The 20,969-nt window shown below is 48.4% G+C and overlaps 2 protein-coding genes and 1 non-coding gene across 5 annotated transcripts in view; 2 read left to right on the forward strand and 1 right to left on the reverse strand.

Annotated features, from left to right (window-relative positions):
* PPEF1 (protein phosphatase with EF-hand domain 1) overlaps positions 1-859 on the reverse strand; it is a 43,272-nt gene extending 42,413 nt beyond the window's left edge. Inside the window, exon 1 of the mRNA XM_069002691.1 lies at positions 801-859. The gene's annotated coding sequence lies outside the window, so the exon portion shown is untranslated. The remainder of the gene's footprint in view (positions 1-800) is intronic.
* Positions 860-1,005: 146 nt separating this feature from the next.
* On the forward strand, positions 1,006-1,078 carry TRNAV-UAC (transfer RNA valine (anticodon UAC)). Its single transcript has one exon. It is a non-coding gene; the product is annotated as a tRNA-Val (tRNA).
* A 5,602-nt stretch (positions 1,079-6,680) lies between these two features.
* On the forward strand, positions 6,681-20,118 carry RS1 (retinoschisin 1). Of its 3 annotated transcripts, none has more exons than XM_069028631.1 (6): positions 6,681-6,752; positions 13,704-13,729; positions 14,042-14,147; positions 16,618-16,759; positions 16,900-17,095; positions 18,221-20,118. In XM_069028631.1, the coding sequence occupies exons 1-6, from the start codon at positions 6,731-6,733 to the stop codon at positions 18,371-18,373; spliced, it is 645 nt and encodes a 214-aa protein (XP_068884732.1). In that variant the 5' UTR covers positions 6,681-6,730; the 3' UTR covers positions 18,374-20,118. The 3 variants fall into 3 exon arrangements, with proteins under 3 accessions (XP_068884732.1, XP_068884723.1, XP_068884714.1); XM_069028622.1 differs by lacking the exon at positions 6,681-6,752 and adding an exon at positions 13,479-13,557; XM_069028613.1 differs by lacking the exon at positions 6,681-6,752 and adding an exon at positions 13,484-13,557 and having other exon boundaries at positions 13,641-13,729.
* Positions 20,119-20,969: the final 851 nt, after the last annotated feature.

The raw sequence follows: 20,969 nt of genomic DNA on the forward strand, positions 1-20,969 counted from the left end.
AATTGTTGTGGGGTGTAAGAGGTGACAAGAAGGTCGATGGATGCATGGATGGATGGATGGATGGATGGATGGATGGATACCCCAAACACCTACTCAAGGAGCTGTTTCCCGCACAGGCTCCGGGCCCGAGCGGGGTCTGGGCCGGTGGGCGAGCGCGGGGCGCCCCCTGCCGGCGGCGGGGACTGCGGGGAGCCGGCCCCGGGCGGCCACACACGGGCGGAAAACCCTCTGTCCTCTCCACGGGCTTGGAAAGAGCCGGGCGTTCTGCCTCTCACTGCCTTATGTTTCTTAAACAGCCTCCAGTACCGAGGAAAGCATCTACACCTCCCGGCCCCGCTGAAAAGAGAGCTGAAGCGCCTCGCCATGGTCGCTTTAGAGGAAGTCCGCGCAGCCGGGCTCCCCCGGAGCAGAGGCGGAGTTGCTGCAGCTCTCCCGGAGCTCAGCCTGCCCTTCCCACACTCGGGCCAGCCTGATGTGACACCCCAGCCCAACAAGCTCTGTTCTCCCTCTGGGGGAGCAGAGCAGTTGAGCATGTCCCAGGAGCAGTGGGATGCGCAGGAAGGCTGGCAGCCCTTCCCGAAGCGGGGCTAGTGGCAATGGCGTTGGGAGCACACGCGCTGAAGGCAAAGATTTACGGAACACATTGGTATGCATGTGCCGAATACGTGCAGGGGAAGGGAGCGCTCCCTGTAACGTGGCCCGTACCCCCCCCCAGGGTTGTTACCTGCCCCTGTGCGCCGTGTTCGGCCGGGCAGAGCGGGGCCCGCCGCTGCCCCGACACAGTGGCACAGAAGCCTTACCTAGAGCTGATTTACCCCCGTCACTGCCCCTCTGTAGCTATCAGAAGGGCAGAAAACGCATTAGGGTATTTTTTAATTACTACATTTGTTTGTAATCAGCCAGCAATTAGAAAGAAAATACCAGACTTCCCTCGTCACCCACGGAGGGAGGCGTGGCCAGCATGTCGTCGATAGGGGCAGCGTGGGGAGAGGCGCTGTGCGTGGCGGTTCCATAGTGTAGTGGTTATCACGTCTGCTTTACACGCAGAAGGTCCTGGGTTCGAGCCCCAGTGGAACCAGCGCCAGGCTGACAGTTTTTTTTTCTCGGCTCACGCTGAGTTTTCCGTAATTTCCTTTAGCGCGATCGGTTTCGGTTTAGCTGTTTCCTCCATAAGACGGGGAACCTCCTAAGCAGTTAAAGAAAGCGCGGGCCCGGCATGCGGCAGAGGCGGAGCACGGTGTTTCACGGGAGCAGAAAGGCACCTCATGTGGGAAACCCTGCCACACGGGATCCTTTCCACAGGCTGCAACCTTGGCAGGGAACGCCCGCCTTCAAGAGGAGCCTTTCCCTGCCGGCGCGGGAGAGGAATCCCCACCGTACCTTGGTCCCTCGGAGGGGTAACCGAGGAGACCACAGAGAGCAGAGGCCGTGGGGAGAAGCAGCAGCCCGTGCCTGCTCCCAAGCAGCGAGGGACAAAGGCAGTGGCGAAATCTGCAGCCCCATGCATCCCCGAGGAGTCTCACCGGGACAGGCTGGAGCATGGGTCCTTTCATCCCTGTGTTTGGAGAAGTGTTTGAGCTCTGGGGAAAGGCCGGCGCTTTTCACAGCAGACAGCTAGCAAACACGGTTAACTCCATCCGTGTTTTCCCCTGTACTGTGTGTATCGTCTTTATTAATTGGGAAAGAAAGAGCCATCTCAGCTTGCCTCGGAGCAGCTTCACTTTTAAATTATGCTGTCTCATTTTGCATGTGCAAGGCTTTAGAAAAGGGTACTATCTGGGCATGGCTGCTGGCACGGCATCTGTCTGCGTGGGAGCCCTGTCGAGTGCTGAGGCTAAAACGTCTCTGCAGGAGGAGGAGAAGACTCCCTGAGCTCTGCTGACCTGGAGTCAGCTCTTTAGTATCTTTGCAGGATCAGAGTGGGAGGGTGTGATATACCTATCTTAAAGATTAAAGAGAAAAAATTGGCTTAACTTACTTTAATCAGAGACTTATTAAGAAACTTACCTTCATCATCATCATATTAAGAAAACTATTAACCTTTGTCAGTGCTTGTTCTCACTAAAAAGACGCTCTGGGGTACAGACAAGGTGCAGTTAGATTGCAGATAGAGATTGCAGACCAATGCCGGGATACCTGGGCCAGGTTGCAAAAGCTTTTTTGGGTGGAAAGCAGCCACACATCCCATAGTGAGACCTGGCAGGCCAAAGTCGTAAGATTAACACCATACTGATGCTAAGGGCCTGTGCAACCTGCAACCTGAAAGTGCAGAAGTACACAGGTCTGGCTTTCCTCTGCCTATTTTGCTTAGCAGTGTGTGTGCAGTCCACAAGAGGTGAAGCTAAAGCAATGTGGTCCCATGTCTGGGGTAAACTGTCTTCCACAGACTGGCTGCTTCCAGGATACAGGCTCAAAGCTGAGTCAGACATAGCTAGACTCCTCCTACTGTAGGATATGCAAGCCTTTGGTGAAGGTACATCCCATCTAATAGGGATGGTGATCCCATGGTGCCTATGCTGCCGTCGACAGCCAAAGCACCCCAAGTGCATGAGTTACAGGGAATGGGCCTGGGCCTGGTGGTCAGCGCTGTGTAATTATCTGCCTCATGTTTTCTTACACTTGGGAAAAGGTCTCCATTTCAGAAGACGACTTCAGCTCACACTTGAGACTTGTAAAAAAATACTTTATTCCGAGAGCCATATCTTAAATGTGTATTGACCGCTGCAACTCCGTGCATTTGAAGGGGATCCAGCTCTGACTCAGATTCTAAAAGCGTTGGCAGTCTTGCCCTCTGCGCACATCAGTATCCTGCTTCTGAGATGTCCCTGGTTCACGTGTACATGTCTAAATGTGTGTTTTGTACATTCCCTTACTGTGCTAAAACAAAAGTGTGCCAGTCACATATTCCTGCTGAGACACTGCTCGTTGTTTGTGTTCCACTTCCAGGAGCATGGATCTGTGTGTGCTGCTCTGATTGAGCTGTCTGGCACTCCAACTTGGGGAGAAACATGACACTGCTATGTGGAGTTGCACTTCTCTCTCACACACGAGTACTTTTGCCTCCCGCTTCCCCTCCGAGGCCACACACACATGCTGCCAGTCAGACTAAAAGCATCTCCATGGTGCGGGGTGATCTCTGGCTTTTTTTCCACAATCTGGCAGAATGAAACACATCAAGATTTCTGAGGGCTATGAAAACATAACAAAATGTCTTAGGGCTAATGGGACGTGAGCTACAGCTGGAAAAGATGTATAGACAGAAGAGTGAACCTGCCCAGGCAGTTCCTATTTTGCATCGCTGTGGGAATGTTACCAAACTCTCTTAATTTGGGCCATTTGTACTAGTCTCAATTCTGTTCTGTAATCAGTGCCAGACTAATCTTTATCCTTTTTAAAATTTTTTTTTTCTTTTTTATTCGGGGTAAATGTAGCCATTTCTGGTGCTATGTTGTGTACTGACCATTAAATTTTTTCTGCCTTCTGTACCTGAAAATATTTCAGTGCTTGCTAAGAATTAACCACATGATTAATTCAGCAATGCTGTCTGCACTGGCAGCGTGGTTTTGCTGTTTACAGTTATTAAAATGAAGGACTATCAACACCGTTAGACACAGACTATCTGAACTGCATACTAGTTATATAGAGACTTTAATTCTAATGGTCTTCTAATCTTCATGTAAAACAGTTTGGTTTTTAATGCTATAGACACTTTTTTAAACAAAGGCTTCCCTTTCTTTTGTGTGGAGGGAGTTTTATAACTGGGCAGCCACCTGTCTTAAGAGTATCCCTTTGGACAAAATGTTCTTTGATAAGAGCTGTGCTATTTCTGAACACATTCCCTGAGCTACTGTGCTTTTCTTACACAAAATCAAAACGTATTTGAAGGGTGAGGTTGACCATAAACCAAGCTGATTTAAAAATGCATGTGGTGATGGGAAAGAATTTGGCTTTACTTTTCTTTAAAACATGGTAGGTGATTTCTCTCTGTGTGAGAGCTTTCCTTCACTGTGACCTGTCCTTATGAGACCATAAGGTGAGAGGCTGAAGCTCAGGTCTGGTTTTCCAAGAGATATGTGGATGAAGGTATTTAGGGATTTTTAAGCTGGGATTTTCAAACCCACGAGATTTAGATACCAACTGCTCATCAATGCAGAGAGGGAATAGATATCTGAGTGTCTTCAGCAGCTCTGGAAATCTCTGTCTCCGTGGCAGCCCATTTTACACTGAACAATATAAAGAATATACTTAGAGTCTGAAGTGAGATGCTGCACTGCAGCAGGTGCCCAGAGCCTGCCCTGGTACCCTCAATGAATCTCATATTTCTTTAATTCCTGGCTGGACCTTCTGGTGGGTCTCACTGCCCTGAGATGGGAACAGCATATGAGCATGAGGCCTCTGGCAAAAAATCAGGAGCAGCCCCCTGCCCTTAGAAAAATGACCCCCCTCCTGGTGCCTGGGATGAGCTGCCCTGTGTGCTTGCCCTGCCGTGCATTGATTCTCCCCCAGGGTTTGGGATGAGCTGGCTCAGGTCCATGAAGCAGAAAGGTCATGTCTGTGCAGGGGTCTGCCTGTGACAACCCTCCTCTCCATATAGGTGGGGTTAAGTGGGAAAAGTGTTGGATTGAGGAGGTTTAACACCTTGAGGCTGAGCAAAGCAGTGAGCCCTCTTGGTGGGAGACTCCTCCCATCCATGTCATGTACCCTGGTGAGCCTGGCATGTGCTGACACTGGAGGTGCGACTGAGGTGGGATGCGGTACCTGGCAACACATTTACAGGGCATTCCAAATTTGTGGGTATGCTACGCAAGTGAGATGAATGCTGCCCAGGGGACTGTTTTCGAAAAGCCAGCATCCTTGTTTGCACAGCATTTTTGAATGAATATAGACCAGAAGAGTAGAGGCACAGCTAGCTTAGCTCAACAGCAGCTAGTGATCTAAGCAGTGCTTTAATCTATTCCCAGTGCATACAATCTGAGATCTCTTGAAACGAAGCAAGCTGCTTCTGAAGCAATTGCTTTCAAAAATGTCCATTAAAAATTCACTGCTAATTGCAAATAATCAACAGAGGTTGGAGGAACAGGTGCAAGATCCACTGGAATCACTAGCAGTCTCTTTTTATCTTGAATCAGTCATTCTAAAATCAAATCTTTGATGTAGGCTGGTTGAGAGGACACTCTAGGTAGAATTGTTAGCAAAGAGAGGTTTGCATTTTTGGTTTGAGATTTTTGCAGCCTAGCAAGTAAACAACTGAGAAACACTATTTTTGTTTGATCTACTAATTGCAGTTTTCAGCCCTGTGCAATTAGGTGATTGGAAGAGCAGTAAGGCCAGGACAGATTTCTACACACAGCTATTGTTAGGAAAGGCATGGATAGTGTAGAGGTAAATAATTGGGATGGAAGATAATGAACACATGCTATATACAATAGACAATATATACTACCCATCTTTTATAAGCATTAGGCATCTGCATTTCTGTAGGGTGTGTATGTGGTTTGTATGTAGGTATGTCCTGGTTTATTTGGACATACGTCTGCAAATACAATCAGATTCACACTCAGAGTGTCAGTACCTCAGTACTTGTTGCCTTTAAAAACTGTTACAGATGGCATATCCTCTAGGATGGAGTTTGACAGCAACAATTGTGTGGTTGGCTTGATGGTGCTTGATAAAATCATGAGAATGGAGGAGAGTAAGGTGCTTAGGCAACGCTTAAGTTAATCTCATGCCTTCCCATCAAGCCAAGCATTACACTAAGGAGCTATTCACAACAGAGGAAGGAAAAGATGCAGTTCAAGATGGGAAGCCTCCTGCTGTCTCTTCTTTTCTGGTACAAAGGTATGCACTTTGCCTCCTGAGAGGCGCTTTCAGATATCCCTCTTTGTGTTTCCTGTTTCAGCCGCTCTTTCTTCTGCCGGGGGCTGTGGGGTACAGAGCAAGCTCTTCTCTACATTCTCATGGAAACATAATAATTCAGGGAAAGGCAAAATGTGGAGGAGATGTGTAATTTATGCACATGAGTGAGCAGCATTCTTACAGATCTATGAATATTCAGTAGTAAAACTCTGTTTCAAAAAAATAATTGCAGTGTAAAAAAATTGCCATATAATTTGTCAAAATATGAATTTGCAAAGAAAATTGTAGTGCAGCTGAGCCAGTGTGTAAATAATAATGCTGATTTGAAAAATGAGGTACAGTATAACATGAAAGACTGGCCCTTCATTAATCAAAACTCTTGATTAATCAAAAACTGATGATTTTCTCTAGCAGCAAGACATTGCTGATGAAGATTGCCTTTTTTCTTAAGGCCTTTCCAGGTATTTTGGCCCGGGAAAGGCTTCCAAAGACACTTTTAGAACAAAAAAGCAATTCGTAAGTCTAGAAGATGGGGAAGGTATTAATCAGTTTTGAGGCTTTCTCATACTCATTTTCAGAAAAGCAGCAACAAAAGTAGGTAAGTGGGAGCTGGAAGGAGCCAGAAAATTTAGGGTCACAATCTCCTTCAATTTTAATTCACCCAGCTGTGGAGAACAAGGAGATAATTTCCTGGTTCATATTTAAATTTCTGGCTTCATCGAAGCCAATGGCAAAGCTGCTTTCTTCTTAAATCATGCTGCAGGTTGCTCTTGGTAAATGCTGGGCAGTGTCTACCGACACAAATGTGTGAATCAAGTATGATCTGTCAGGGTGAGGAACAGATTAATCAGACAGTCCAACTTGTCTCCTGTGGATGTTGAATTCCGAGTGTTTTGGTATGTCTGTTTTTTTCTATCTTTGTCTGTTTCCATTGAATATTTTGCTCTATCAAACTTCATGGTAGTAAAATAAGTGCTCCTCCACTAGCCATGCCTTCATTTCATCCTGTTATGTTTGGCTGTACACAGCTCTGTCTAATTAATAGGTCTTTGTGTTCATCTCCCAGCAAATATTTGTACGCTCTCCTTGTACCTTATCTCTTCACTCTCCTTTGTTTCACTTGTGAAGATTACTGGTGCCTGAGCTTCTAGGAAGAGCGTTTTTATACAGGCTCCAGCATTTTTTCCCCTATGGGTGGCATAACTGCAATTAGTCCTTGGAATAAGTTCATGTACCTTGCTCTGAATCGCAGACACAGCTTGCTTTTAATAGACACCCACACGTCAGGATATTTTTGGAGAGCCTGCAGTGAAAAATAAGTTGCAAGATCACTTTCCAGGCATCACTCCTTTGGTATTTAATTTATTTTCTTAATTTATTGTATTTCTTAATTTACTGTTTTTTTCTGCGTCGTGGTGTCCTCCTGCGGATAAAACGAGAGCAACCCAGGTGCCCCTCACACTCCTGCCTCTCCCAGCACGAAGGTGCCGCTAGGTCAGCACTCGGAGCTACGTGCACTGATGCCAGGATAAGCCGCTTAGCTTATTTTCCCTGGCAGAGCAAGTGGCTTAGAGGAGCACCCGCAGCCCCCGCGCCTTGGCTGGGCTTGTGTTTGCTGGGGACACACCAGAGCAGCAGCAGCAGCAGCAGCATACGGTGCAGCAGGAAGGCTCCTGCGACGAGAGCGCAGCAGCTGCGGGGCCCCTCCATATGGCGAGGGGGAGCGCCCCGAGCCCCGGGCTGACACGAACGCGCTTTGAGCGCCCTCAAAGTGCCGCGCCCGCACCGCCAGACTCCGCCCGTGCTCGCTGCTGCACCTCGAGGAACAAGCGCATCTCAGCCGGTCGGGAGACGGAATTTCTCTTTTTTCACCTCTGTTTTTGTAGCTTTGGAAAAAACAAAAAACAAACAACAAGAACACCACCCCCCCCCCCCAAAAAAAAAAAAAAAAAATTAAAGGCTCAAACATGCCTTTGGATCACAGTAAATAACATCTTTAGTACTGCTGCCCTTTAGTATAATCAATTCATCTAATGAAATTACTATGCAGGCAGTGTTCTGCGTAGTTCCAAGCAAGAAGGAACAAACGTCAATAAGATCAGAAAATGCTGAAAGTTTTCTTAGGAACACTTGGGGAAAAAAGATAATTAATTATACATCTCTTAAGGAAAACAGGGGAAAATGTTGATTTTTTTCCCCCAAATTATTTAAGCTTTTTTCAAATATTGTCACAACGTAAAAAAAAAATAGTGGAAACATTATGGAAAAAGAGAAATTAATATGAATTAAATAGGTGTAATTGTGATTACTTAAATGTGATTTTATTGCCTTCAAATAAATACCAGTAAATATTAAATGAACCACAATACAAATGAATGAAAATCAAAACCTAACGAAAATCATTCACATAAGGAAAATTAAATGGAAATTAAAATAATACAGCTGAAAATTCCCCATAAAACGAAGGAGGAAAAGAACAGCTGATTTAAAGCTTGAGACAGAAGGTTAAGATAAAGTATGAGACCTCCCCTGTGCAAGCTGATGCTGGTGCTGGTTCTCTTGCCCTGTTTCTGGCTCTGACCGAGCCTGCCAGTGATTAGCAGAGATCAGTGCTCGCAGGCTGGTGTGTGCTGGGGTGTTGGTGCCCTGCTGGGTGCTGCTGGGGCCACAATATCATCTACAGGAGATGCGGGCTGAGCTTTTGGCCCAGCTTTAGGTGTTGGAGTCCCTGGATGGACACCCTGCTTTCACCAGGCCAGCCTGGCTTCCGATGTCTTTGGGTGGACACAGATCTGCACGTGTCCTGGAGGTCCCTGCCTGCCGGCACAGCTCCCAAGGACCATTTAAAGCCCACGCTTTTTAGAGATAAAAGCACTGTTTGCACAACACACGGTCCCATGGAGCCTGCCTAGTGTGGCCATGGAAAAAGCCCCGGGGGAAAATCAACAAAAGCAATCACGAAGCGTGTGGGCAGGGGAGCTGTGCTTGCCAAGGGTATCTGGGGACTGGCCACAGCTGCAGCAGGGGCCCCAGGGGCCATTGCCTCTGGCACAGGGGCAGGGAGAGATGGGGAGAACGCCACGAATGTGGCAGCTTCCCGAAATGCACCTTCTTACGGAGGCTGGTGCCACCTGATGTGAGTCACCTCACTCGCCTGGCACGATTTTCAGGGCTGGGATGTAAAAATAGCCTCAGTTAATAATATAGCGAGACACAAACTAGCACCCAATGGGCACAGAGGCGCTGCAATGCTTTTTTCAGTGTCTCAACCCTCTGTATTGCGTACAGGCTGTTACCTAACTCTGCTTCCTAACTCTGCTGTCTGATGTGGTGCTCAGTTAACCTTTAACAGAGGGCCTTTCAGAAAGCATGATAAAACCACTGCCACTCATTCCAGCCGTGTCTTTCATTTTTGTGACTTTCTGGAGCTTTTCTGGGGCTCCAGTCTTATTTTCCTGGGGTTCAAGCTGTTTTCCTTTCCCCTACCCCATAACCCTCAGGTGCTGAAGGGAAGCAGGTGCCTGTCTATGCAAAAGGAGCCATTGTGCCCAGAAAGCACGGCTGCATCATGGGGGATTGCTCTCCACTGGGAGGAGAGAAAATAATTTTACCTGTCTGAGTGCTGTTAAACTGAGATGTTGCTTACAGAGATGAGAGAAAAAGTTAACTATTTTCCAGCTGAAGCTTCTAGAACATCTATATAATAAAGTCATCAGAAATTTCCCCATACTTTTCCTGCAATGATCAGGTTTATGTGAACTTATTCCAGTAAATCGAGTGACTGACATTTATTCTGTGTTCTATTTTATTTCTCTCTTTTCATATTTATAATGTGCTTTCTCATGCTTGTATATCTGTCATTAATTCCTACACTAAAAGATGACTTGCTGCTGTGACTTTATGGTCAGGATAGTGAATATGATTTCTCAGAGTTACTGTATTGAAATGTGCGCAGCCTTTGGCAGTGTTACTTCTGCCCACACTTATCTTCCTCCTTTCTTTCTCTTGTTTAATCACATTCCTAATGATTACAATTTTTCTGAGACACACAATTACCTGTTCCTGTCATTAAAATGCCAGCAGCAAGTTTTCTTGCTATTGATCGCCCCTTTTCCCAAGTAGCCCTAAGCTGTGGCTGCTGCTTTATCCAGCTTCCACCTCACCTTGGCACTCCAGGGCTACCTCTGCCAGCTCTTTTCTTTCTGCCCCAAACCTGGACCAGTTCCTGGAGTATTGCTCCCCTCCATCCTGCTCAGCAGGAGGTGCCAAGTGGAGACATCCCAGGACCCGGGCTCCAGCCCAGCCTCACCAGGACAGGTTCCCTGGCACAAAATCATCCCCTGGATCTTGTCCCAAGCCCTGGTTCCTAAATCCTGCACTATGGGATAGCATTTGTGCATGGCAGTGCTCTGGACACAGCATGCTGCAGGGTGGGATGAAGGGACAGGAAAGGCGCATGCCTTATTACCCTGCCTCCCACAAATACAGATAATAATTTATTTCACTGAACTGATGGTTTGTCAAATGTCCTGGGGGGCTGTAAATAGAGCTCTTTCCTTTTTAGTGTTTTGGGGTTTTTAACAGTCCTGTGCTTTTAAAACAACAGCCCCTGGCGGCCGTGCAGGACTTATGACTCTCCCTTGAATTGCAGCAATTCGGTCTGTCTGACCTACAATTACCAATTATCTTTGTAACCTTCCTTGAAGGCAAACATGCTCACTATAAAAGCATGCTGCCCATCACATTTTTGGACTATTGGCAGCCAGCTTTCCTCTTCATTTCCTTTGTAGGACAGGGCCCGTCACAGCTGTAAACACACCAATATATCAATTACTATGTTTTGTGGCCAACTGCAGGCAAGGGCATCTTTTGTTTGCTTTCCTCTCACAAGGCCAGGGGTTATCAGGCTGCACTGCCCAGGCAGGGCATTTGGCCATCCACTGCTGTGCTTACCCCAAGCCAAGCCTGCTGCTCCCCTGTGCCATGGTTGGATGGCTGAGCCCCCTGCGGGAATGAGCCCTTAGCAGTTCACCTGTCCGAGCTGAAAAAGGCGAAGCTGAACTCCTGTTTGAGGTGTTTAAATCAGCAAGTTATGCTGTGAGGGGTGGAGGTGCCCAGCCCAGCTGGGACAGCCAGAGGGGCAGCACGCCAGCACCTGTGCCCTGGCACTGCCTTTGCACCACTGTGTGTTGTGGGGCTGACCCAATGAAACATTGCATTGACAAAAGGGCTTTTGTGCTTGAAATTCCCACCCTTGCTTAATTTGCAGTTGTGTCCCCTGGCAGATGAGGCTAAAAGCCCTTGAAGCCACTCTCATAGCTCAGGAGCAGGCACCACTGGCCAAGTTGCAGCCACCCACACAATGCTGGGTGACCTGGGGAGGTCGATTTATTCCTGGTGGTTCAATTGATGCTACCATACATCCACCCACCTGAAATCTATTCATTTTTTCCTGTTGCTTCACTCACAGCTGTTGAGTTTCCAGCTGCATGTGTCAATGGCATATTAAATTTTGATCTTGGCTCTCAAAGGGGAGGCCTATTGAAGGGCTCAGCATGGCCACAGAGCAATACCCTATATCATCCTGGTAACTCACATCCCCTTTCCTCACCCCAGGCATGCGGTGCTCAAGAATAGGCCTCACCACACTACTTACTTAACTTCCTCAGGTTAATGGCTGGACTTGATGATCTTAGTGGCCTTTTCCAGCCCCTGTTCCAGGCCAAAGTGTATTATACCACCAAAAGAAAAAACCCGAAACAACACAAAAAACCTTTCTCCACAAAATCAGTCTCCTAAAGATGAAAATAAAGTGGTTAAACAGATGGAAGGAGCCGAGCCTGCAGCCCCGTGAGCCAGAGATTGCTGGGCAATGGGAACACAGCAGGCTGTGATGGCTGGGGAGCTGGGATCCCAGATGTCAGGGTAAGGAAGCCCTTGCAGCTGGTGCTCCTGGAGCAGGGCACCTGTCCTGCTGGGAAAGGACACCGCTCTATGGGCCAGAGGGGCAGGAGAGACACCTGCCAGCCTGGATCTCATGCCCCAGGTGCCAATGCCCCTCCAGCACTGGCATCAGAGAACAGGGCAGGCAGGAGAGGCAGGCACTGCATTGCTTTTATTGGCACAATTTTCTTAAGTGATAAAATCCTGATTTCTATTGTATTGACAGACAGCATTAACTTAAACCACTTTCACACTCGTTTAAGTCAAACCTCTTTGCCTCATGTGGCACAACACAGGGGTGGCATTGGGTTTGCCCCTCTACCTTGATTTTCTCATTGCACAGTGGAGTCCCAGGGCTTGGCTTGGTAACATTTGTGCTGGGAAAGGTGTAGTGCAGTGTTGTGTGGGATCCCCACACTATGCTTTCCAAGATGTCTGGAGATGTGCAAGCATGTTTTCCTCCTGAACATATTGGGCTCTGGGTGCCCCCTGCTTCCCTCTTGGGCCTGACTAGGAGCCACATCTTTTTATTGTAGACTGACATTCACTTCTTCCAGGGCCAATGCCTTGGGTTAATGTGGTAAGTTCCTGATGGCAGAAATGCTGCTCTGGGACTCTGAAGCACAGGAGACCATCCCTGTGTTAGAGAAAGGAATTTTTAAGAATTTCTTTATCATTTTGTTTTCGGAGGCCTTTCTTTTAGACTCTTGGTACATTTAGACTCATTGTCACACCCAAGGAGCAGTTGCATTTCAGTAATAAACTTTGTACATAGTTTATATTTCAGCTGATTATAATTGCTCTGTGTTTGTGAGTCTTTTGAGATGAAACTTGCTATAGAAAAGTGAGATGTAAATTCCCAGCATTAGATGGAGCTTCCTAAGCTCAGCAAAGTGACAGTGTATGAATGAATAAATCATAACTAGATTTCAGTGAATAATTCAGAGTCTAATTTATTGGTGAAAAAATCCTCTTTTCGTATTCACAAAACCTCTGGCCCTACAGGCTTTGAAAACCTGATGTCTGACATTTGACTTGTTTTGATGAGTTACCAGCAGTCATGGTATTACTTTTTTAATATTTATTTTCCTAGCTGTTTGGGAGATATTCTGCCAGTCTAAAAGCTATTTACATACTCTGCTTTTTACATACTCACTGTGAAGCCAGAAGAGCCTTTTCAGTAAGGAAAGTGTTCATAAAAAAGCCATTGCTTAGTAAGAGGCAGGAGATAAAACAGGTCAGATGTTGCAAAAATAGCGTCTATTCCTCCACAGCCACAATGACTAGTTTTCCCTAAGAAAGGAAAAAAAAGGAGTCTTGTCTGTGAGATAGATTAGGAAGACCTATTTACACTTCTTTTTTCTCCATCGCATCCAGAGGGAGTGATCTCAGGCCTAGCACCTTGTGAGGTGCCCTGTCTCCTCCAAAGACACTTGCAATCTGCTGTGGCAGGCTAGGATTTCACCCTTGAAGTTCATCAGCTTACAGATTTTAAGGGGAAAATGTGACAGGGAGACTGTGGAGCAGAAAGACAGAAAAAAATGGATATGGGCAAAATTAGCTGTAAAGCAGAGACTGAGAGGTCCAACATGTGTTTCTCCTCAGGGTGATTCAGGTGTATCTGATTGGGAAGAGGAGATGCCACAAGCATCTGAAGGAAAACCCAGTGGAGGAGTAGCACAGACATGGGCACATGCAGTCCCCTGCTCCTGCCCATGTTCTCTTGCTTTCTCCTGGCAATCAGCTTGGGGAAATACGGTAGATTCATCAGTCCTTCTGCTATTTATTTGTCCCTACCTCAGGAGTAAATGTTGATTGTATTTCCTGATGTTTGCTTACAGAATCTTTGTTTCTGATCTCTCTCTCCCTCTCTCTTCTTCCCTTCTTCCATGCCCACTGCCCAGTTGTGATGGCCCTCTCCCCGGGAGAGGTAAGTCTCTCTGGATAGTTTGGCTGCCAGGTAAATGCTGGGGGTCTGACACTGCCCAGCCCTGGTGCCCTGGGGTGGGAGGGATGGCACCTGGGCCTTCAAGCTCAGGCACATGCTCTGACCTCTGAATCCGAGGGGTCCAAGTCATCCTGTGCTTCATGCTGAGCTGGCAACAGGAAAGGGTCTCAGACAAGGTGCAGCAGTCCAGACAGGCACAAGCATTTGTCTAAGGTTCAGAATACACATTTGGCCTCGTGACACTACTGTTGATGACTACATTGATTTATTACTCATTTTTTACCTTTCCTTTAGGATGAGAGACTGGAGCTGTGGCACAGCAAGGCTTGCAAATGCGATTGCCAAGGAGGCCCTAACTCGGTGTGGTCCAGCGGGTCTAACGGCTTGGAGTGCATGCCAGGTAACGGAGGGAGCCTTTAGCCGTGTTTGTCTGGTGCCCTTCAGCAGCTTCCCCTCTGCACCCGGCTTGGCAGAGCTGGCACGTTCCAAATCCGGGCTGGTGGAGCTGAACTACTGTGAGGTGAGGGGGTGACCCTGCACCATCAGGCAGAGGCAGCCCCCATACCTGGACTTAGGGAGGTCACCCAGGGTGGACCTTGCTGGCCAGTAACAGTGGACATTTGCCTTTCTCTCCTTGGAGATCTCGGTGCTGGTGCTTCCAGAAACTGCCTGGGGCAGCTACTGCCATGTGTAGGATTTGCTGTAGGAAACCTTTTGTACCACCTAGGCTCATCCATCCTTGCTGCAGTTTAGCCTGTGACATCTTCTAGACTCTCCAGGGATCAAGAAAAACAGTTTATTCCCTCTTTGCAGCATATTTTTGGAAGGGAAGGAAAGGGAAGGGAAGGGAAGGTGGTAGGTTTGGTTGATCTGTCCATAGCCAAGGGACATGTGGACGAGGAGTCATGCTGGGTATCCTGGCCAGGCCAGGCGTGAGGGGGTGTCTCTCACACTAGCATTACGTAGCTGAGTAATGAAGCCATTTTCCTTGTTCTCCTGAATGAGGAATGTTTCCACTGTAACTTCCAGCTGTCACTGTCCCCAGACAGGGGCTTTGCACTCCCCTTGCCCACCCCAGCCCAGCCAGTGTGGTGTGGCCTGGCATTCCCTGCTACCCGGGGACAGCTTGCAGAGCAGCCATGCAGAGCTGCCTCTGGCATGGCCGAGGGGAGCAGCCGGCCTTGCAAACACTGAATGACTTTTCTCTGGCTTGGCAGTAATAGTGTTAAATGGCTCAGCTGCTTTGGCTGGGCAGGCACCAGGCGTCTGTTTTGGCAGGTCCCTATGCATGGCACAAACAGACTCACCAGAAGGTGACCTGCTAATTGCATTACCATTGTGTGGTCTGCAGATTAGTGTTGCTAAAAGTAAAGTTGGGTGGTGTTTGAGATAAGCCTGACAGCTAGTAAACACACGGGGCCACCCTCTTGCACAAGGAGAGCAAGGCTTTTTTAATGTGGTGGGAAAGCATGATGTTTCCATGCCTGGAGGAAGGCAGGACAGTGGCTACATGTTTTCATGGGGAAAAACATGTTAATGAAGTTCCAACTGAGCAAGATATGTTAATGAGATATTGATGCATGCAATATTGACCTAGTAGAGCTTGCTGATGAGACATCGACCACATGGCTGCAGTGCTGGGGAGTTGCGCTGGGGAGGCCACAGTCATGCCAGGTTCTGGGCACCCACTGATGCTCCCCATATGTTGATTGTTTTTAACACAGGGCACCATGGTGGTTGTTCAGGTATGGCTAAGGCAAGGAAACCTCTTATCCACAAGTGAAGCTGCACAGAGCTTTGCTTCCTCCTTTATTGCTGAGACCCATGAAACAGACTATGCTAAACTGGAGAAAGGAACAGAATTACCTTTGGAGACTGCAGAGGCTCCACAGGCTGCAAAATCAGAAAGCTACCCATGATATAGATGTTTGCCTAGGCAATCCCCATGTGACGCTTCTGAGTGCCTTCTTTCTGTATATCTTGATACACAATTATAACCTGATCAATAAAAAAAAGATCATAACAAAAACCCCTGCAACTAGGTCCAGGTAGCATGCAGGTGCTCAGCATCACTAAAGTCTTGCCTTCCAGAGCACTGTGTGGTGACCCACCACAGAAAGTTTTAATGACAAATGAATATTTCTTTCTCCAGTAGTTTTGCAGCCAGTGGTAGCCATGTTGAATTTCTCGCTATTGCAGAAGACAGCTGCGAGGGCAGGATTGTTACCCTGAAGATATGCAGCCAAAAACTGAGATGGAAATCCCTGAGCCCTCAGCAGGGCTGAGCATTACACCTCACTGGCACCAGAGCACCTGCGAGTTTTCCACAAGGCAAGGCTACCTCCAGACACAAAGAAGGTCCCTATAGCAGAAAATGCAGATCTGAGGGTGCTTGTGGAGAGATGACCAGAGCTGGCTCAGCAATTCTGCCATGCAAGTAGAGCAGAAGGAGGTAAAGCTCTGCGAGCAAAGAAGTGCCCAGCATTACTCAAGGACCAGGCAAAAGCTGACAGCCTGGAGGCTGGATCCAGGTTGATGCATCCAGTCAGGCTCTTCTTCCACATGCTTACAAGATGGAGATTCAGACTGCAACATCTGAATAAAGCCTTTCCCCCAAAATGCTGCAGGCAGAATAAGTCTAGTAAGTTTGAGAGAGAAAGAAGAGTTAGAAATTAACACGAGTGAAGGTTAGAAATGAAGACCCTGTGGCCCCAGGGCAGGTTGTGGTCTGGGATAAGAGCATTCCCAGCATCCTAATCAGGGAGAAGAGAGAGCAATGAAACCCCAGGAGGAGTTGACAGCGTGTGCAAACACACCCAGGAAACAGAGCCACTTCTGTCCCTTAAGGTGTTTTTCCCCTTGTTCTGCAGAGTGTCCCTACCACAAGCCCCTGGGCTTCGAGTCTGGTGCCGTCACCCCCGACCAGATTAGCTGCTCCAACCCTGAGCAGTACACAGGCTGGTACTCCTCCTGGACAGCCAACAAGGCCCGCCTCAATGGCCAAGGCTTTGGGTGAGTTCAAAAGTGCCTCCCTGAGGGGCCCCATGGGCTGTTGGGTGTGGGGACTGGGGAAACCTGGCAGTGTGGGGGCAGGAGGGTCGGCCCGGGAGGGCACTGTTCAGGACAGAGCGGGGCTGGTGGTGTCCCCCCAGGTGTGCGTGGCTCTCCAAGTACCAGGACAATGCACAGTGGCTGCAGGTCGACCTGAAGGAGGTGAAGGTGATTTCGGGGATCCTCACACAAGGTCGCTGTGACGCCGACGAGTGGATGACCAAGTACAGCATACAGTACCGCACCGATGAAAACCTCAACTGGGTGTACTACAAGGACCAGACCGGGAACAACCGGGTCAGTGGACTTTGCTCTTTGGCCACTGGTGGAGGGGTGACATGTTTGGTGACATGAACACACCAGGTCTCTGTGGGAGGTGCCCCAAAAGGGAGATCCTGCGGGAGCAGCAGGGTGGATGGGTCTCAGTGCTCACCCTGCGTTAGGGAGCAGCGCAGAGAGGGGCCATGTGAGAGTGAGTGTCATGCTCACCAGTGCAGAAGGACAAAATGCATTATTTGTGTTTTCTAATTATCATACTGAAGTCCAGATTAAGCTCAGAGGCATTAGCTGGCATTGCAGAGGAGGCATTACCTCCATGATAAAACCCCTTTCTCAGCTGTGGCCACACAGCCCCATCCATGCTTGGGCACTGCCTGGGGATTCTTTTTATTGCTGTGTCCGGGGATAGCGCATGATCCTGGTGCAGAAAGACCCCTCAGACAAAATCTGCAACTAGTTAAGTCACAACCCACCAAACCGTTGTCACGCTGCACTTCTCACTGATTGATTTGAAGCAAAAAATTGCATTGGGGAGATCTTAGAGGTGCCTGTGATCCCTGTGCAGCCCAGCTGGGCTTGGGGATGCCACAGCTGCTGCCTCCCAGGTGTCTTCAATGCTGATCTGTGGGGATGGCACTGTCCTAGCATGGGAGGTTCTGCTGGCTTTGCTGAAGTTCCTGCAGCCCTAGGGAGATGCTGAACTTTACCAAGAAAACAGGTCATGGCAGCAGATGTGACATCCAGGCCAAGGAATGAGGAAAGTGCCCTCAAATACATTTTTTGTCTATATTGGCATGTGTAGGAGCCTGGCTCATGAACTTCAAAGAGCCAAAGTCAGCCATGCTCACTCCAAACAAGCAGTGCCTTGCTACAGGAAGATGAAGGTGAGAGAATGGGAGGAGAATGGGGTAAGATTTTCTGGCCTAACCATAAAAAGTTCAGGAACGATGGGAGAAAATGACCCACTTAGAAAACTGAATCAGTGTGACAAAAAATGTCTACATCTGGCTATTTTTAAAGTATTTTGTTTAGAGGGTAGAGGGGAAGGAGCCGCCTCCTCCTCCTCTGCTCTGCACAGGCGCCCCAAACTCGTGAGACAGAATTTCCAGCCCCCTAACCAGCCACCCGCCCCTCCCTTCACAGGTTTTCTATGGCAACTCCGACCGCTCATCCTCGGTGCAGAACCTGCTGCGGCCGCCCATCGTGGCCCGCTACATCCGCCTGATCCCGCTGGGCTGGCACGTGCGCATCGCCATCCGCATGGAGCTCCTCGAGTGCCTGGGCAAGTGCGGCTGAGCGCTGTGTCTGGGGAGGCTCTGTGGGTGTCTGCCGCTGCAGCCGCCCTGCCTCGCTCTGCTGCCACTCCTGCGGTGTAAACGCCCAGCCTGCAAAGGGAAGGGCTCTCCTGAATAAAATGTTCCTTCACACCACGCCTGGTGATACAGCTGATGGGGGCTTGTGGGACACACTCTGGGGAAGAGGAAGGTTCAGGGCCATGGCTTGGATCCTATGAGATGTGGTGCTTCTGGCCCTGGGTGTTAGGTTGGGGAAATGATCACCATGATGTGCTGTGAACAGAAATAAATGCAGATGGGGTCCAAAGGCAGGGCTTGGATTCTCTTTGGGTGGACAGGTGTGTGTCAGGACAGACATCTCACCTTCATGCCCTGAGATGGGGCTGGAGCCAGAACTGGCCCATCCCCAGTATGAGGGGATATCTGAATCTCACACTCTCAAATTACTTCAAGTCTGCTTGTATCAGGAACCCTCTGGCCTGAGCTGCTGTGGCTGGTTTTGGGACAGACATCGGTGCCTTGAGCACCAGGTGGACAAACCCTCTCTGTATCCTCTAGGTTTTTGCACTGACACATCTTGGGGACCCCAGGGCACTTTGTTCCTTGTGGATGTTTGGGCACAGACAGAGGGACTCACTCTTATTAACTGTTTGATCTCCATGGCCTGATCTCCAGTGGATGTTTAGCACCCAAGGAATTTGGGGCATGTGGATGATGGACCCATCTTCCTGGGGTGATGGCCCAATTACTAAAGTTCATGTCCCTGCCTTGGCCCAGGAGCCAATGCCCAACACAGCCCAGGTGGGAACTGCAGCTCCCACAGCTCCCATGAGGGAGGGCTGTGGGGAGCTCTGGAGTGCCAGCTTTGGTTTGCCTTCCCACAAACCTGTAGCACAAACCTGGCAGGCACTAGAGGCCTTTTCCCTATTTTCTAACAATCTGTGCATCTATCCTAAAGAGTCACAGCATCAGAACCTGAACTGTCTCAGGGAAGGGAGGTGAGGCATGAAGATGGTGGCACTGAGGCAGCCCGTCTGCCTCTCCTGTCCTCTCCCTATGGGCAGGGAAGTGAATGCTTGGTGTGCCGGGCAGGAGTTCAGATGTGCCTAAAACCAAATGAGATGTGACCAAGACCATGAGAAAAGCCTTTGGATGACTGTGCAATTCATCACATTCATTTGTGAGAGCAGATGTTTTTGCCTTGTTTTTTTCTTGTATATAGAGACAAATAATAGCTGTCAGGGAAATAAGCTCTTCTGGCAAGTCTGAAAGCTGCTCCACTAACCAACAATATGAAGTCTAGAGAGATGTAGAAAAGACAATTCCCATCTGCTGAGATGATTGCTATACACCAGTACTCCCTTGCTTCCCTCCCACCTCCTCATCTGTGGATAGGATTTTTGCCTATCCACACATTGGTCTAGGGACATATTTTCTTAGTAAGAAATCACTGTGTGGTTCTCTTAATGCTGAACAGTCCAGGCAAGATCTACCGAGAAGATCCACTGAGCTCGAGGCACTTCCTTGGCAGCCAAGCTGTGGGACCAGCGTGATACAGCAGCCTCCCTGGAGGCACTGCACACCCAGCAATAGGGAGACAAGAGCTCCCCACCAGCCATTGCAGCTCATCTTGCTAACACCAACACTGAAAGCTGAAGCATTTCCAGGCCCTGGATGCAGTTCCCAACATGTTAACACACAGCTCTCCCTGCCATAAAAGCAGCATAGGCAGCTCTGCTCCATGTCCTGGTGGATGGTAATGGGGGATGGAGCCTTGGCGCTGATGTTTTGCTGCATGACTGAGGAGTGGAGGATGGACTGGGCAGAAGGATGGACTGGGCACGAGCTGGTGAATATTTGTATCACCCCAAAGCAGTTAAGCTTGACAGTAGCTAGTCAAAGCCTTGGCTGTGACTGGCCTCTGACAAGCTCCTATGCACAGTCCAGGGTTTTTCAGTTGTCTGGTTTCAGAAATGCACCCCGTGGCAAAGACCAGAAGCTCCTGTGAGATTTGGAAGAGCTGGCAGGCTTAATGAACAGCCTGAATGGATGGACCACACGCCACTATATGCCACTAAATTACGTATCTGCATATGACCGGTCCTATACAGAGGATATAATAAAACCTTGGGGGAAGAAAATACTGTCTAGGTAGAAAGGACCTGTGCTACTCTTCCAGCCTCCCACCTTCAAAGAAATTACTAGACTTTTTTCTAGACTGAAATGTATGACAACAAATAACATGGAACTAACTGCCACACAGTGCATTTCACGGTTCATTTGTCTCTTGCTTTGCCCTGTCCTTTGCTTGCAGTTCACCTCTCCAGCTTGCATGGGGAAGGGACCTACTTCTGACTTGCAACTAAATGGTTCCTGCTAAAGCAGGAGTTTCTGTTCTGATCCTTGCTATGCAGCTCACTTGCTAATTGACCTCTGGAAATTCACTTAACCTCTGCCTCTTATATAAAAAGAAGAGTGCTGAGAGGCTTAATTAATTAAGTGGTCCTAAAATGCTTTTAGAATTGCATTCGACTTCCACTTCTGCATAAATTCAGCACATTGCAGTAACAGTGTGACTGAAGCCATCATGAAAGTCA

The sequence above is a fragment of the Aphelocoma coerulescens genome, chromosome 1 (genome assembly GCF_041296385.1).
Source record: "Aphelocoma coerulescens isolate FSJ_1873_10779 chromosome 1, UR_Acoe_1.0, whole genome shotgun sequence".
NCBI classification, from domain to species: Eukaryota; Metazoa; Chordata; class Aves; order Passeriformes; family Corvidae; genus Aphelocoma; species Aphelocoma coerulescens.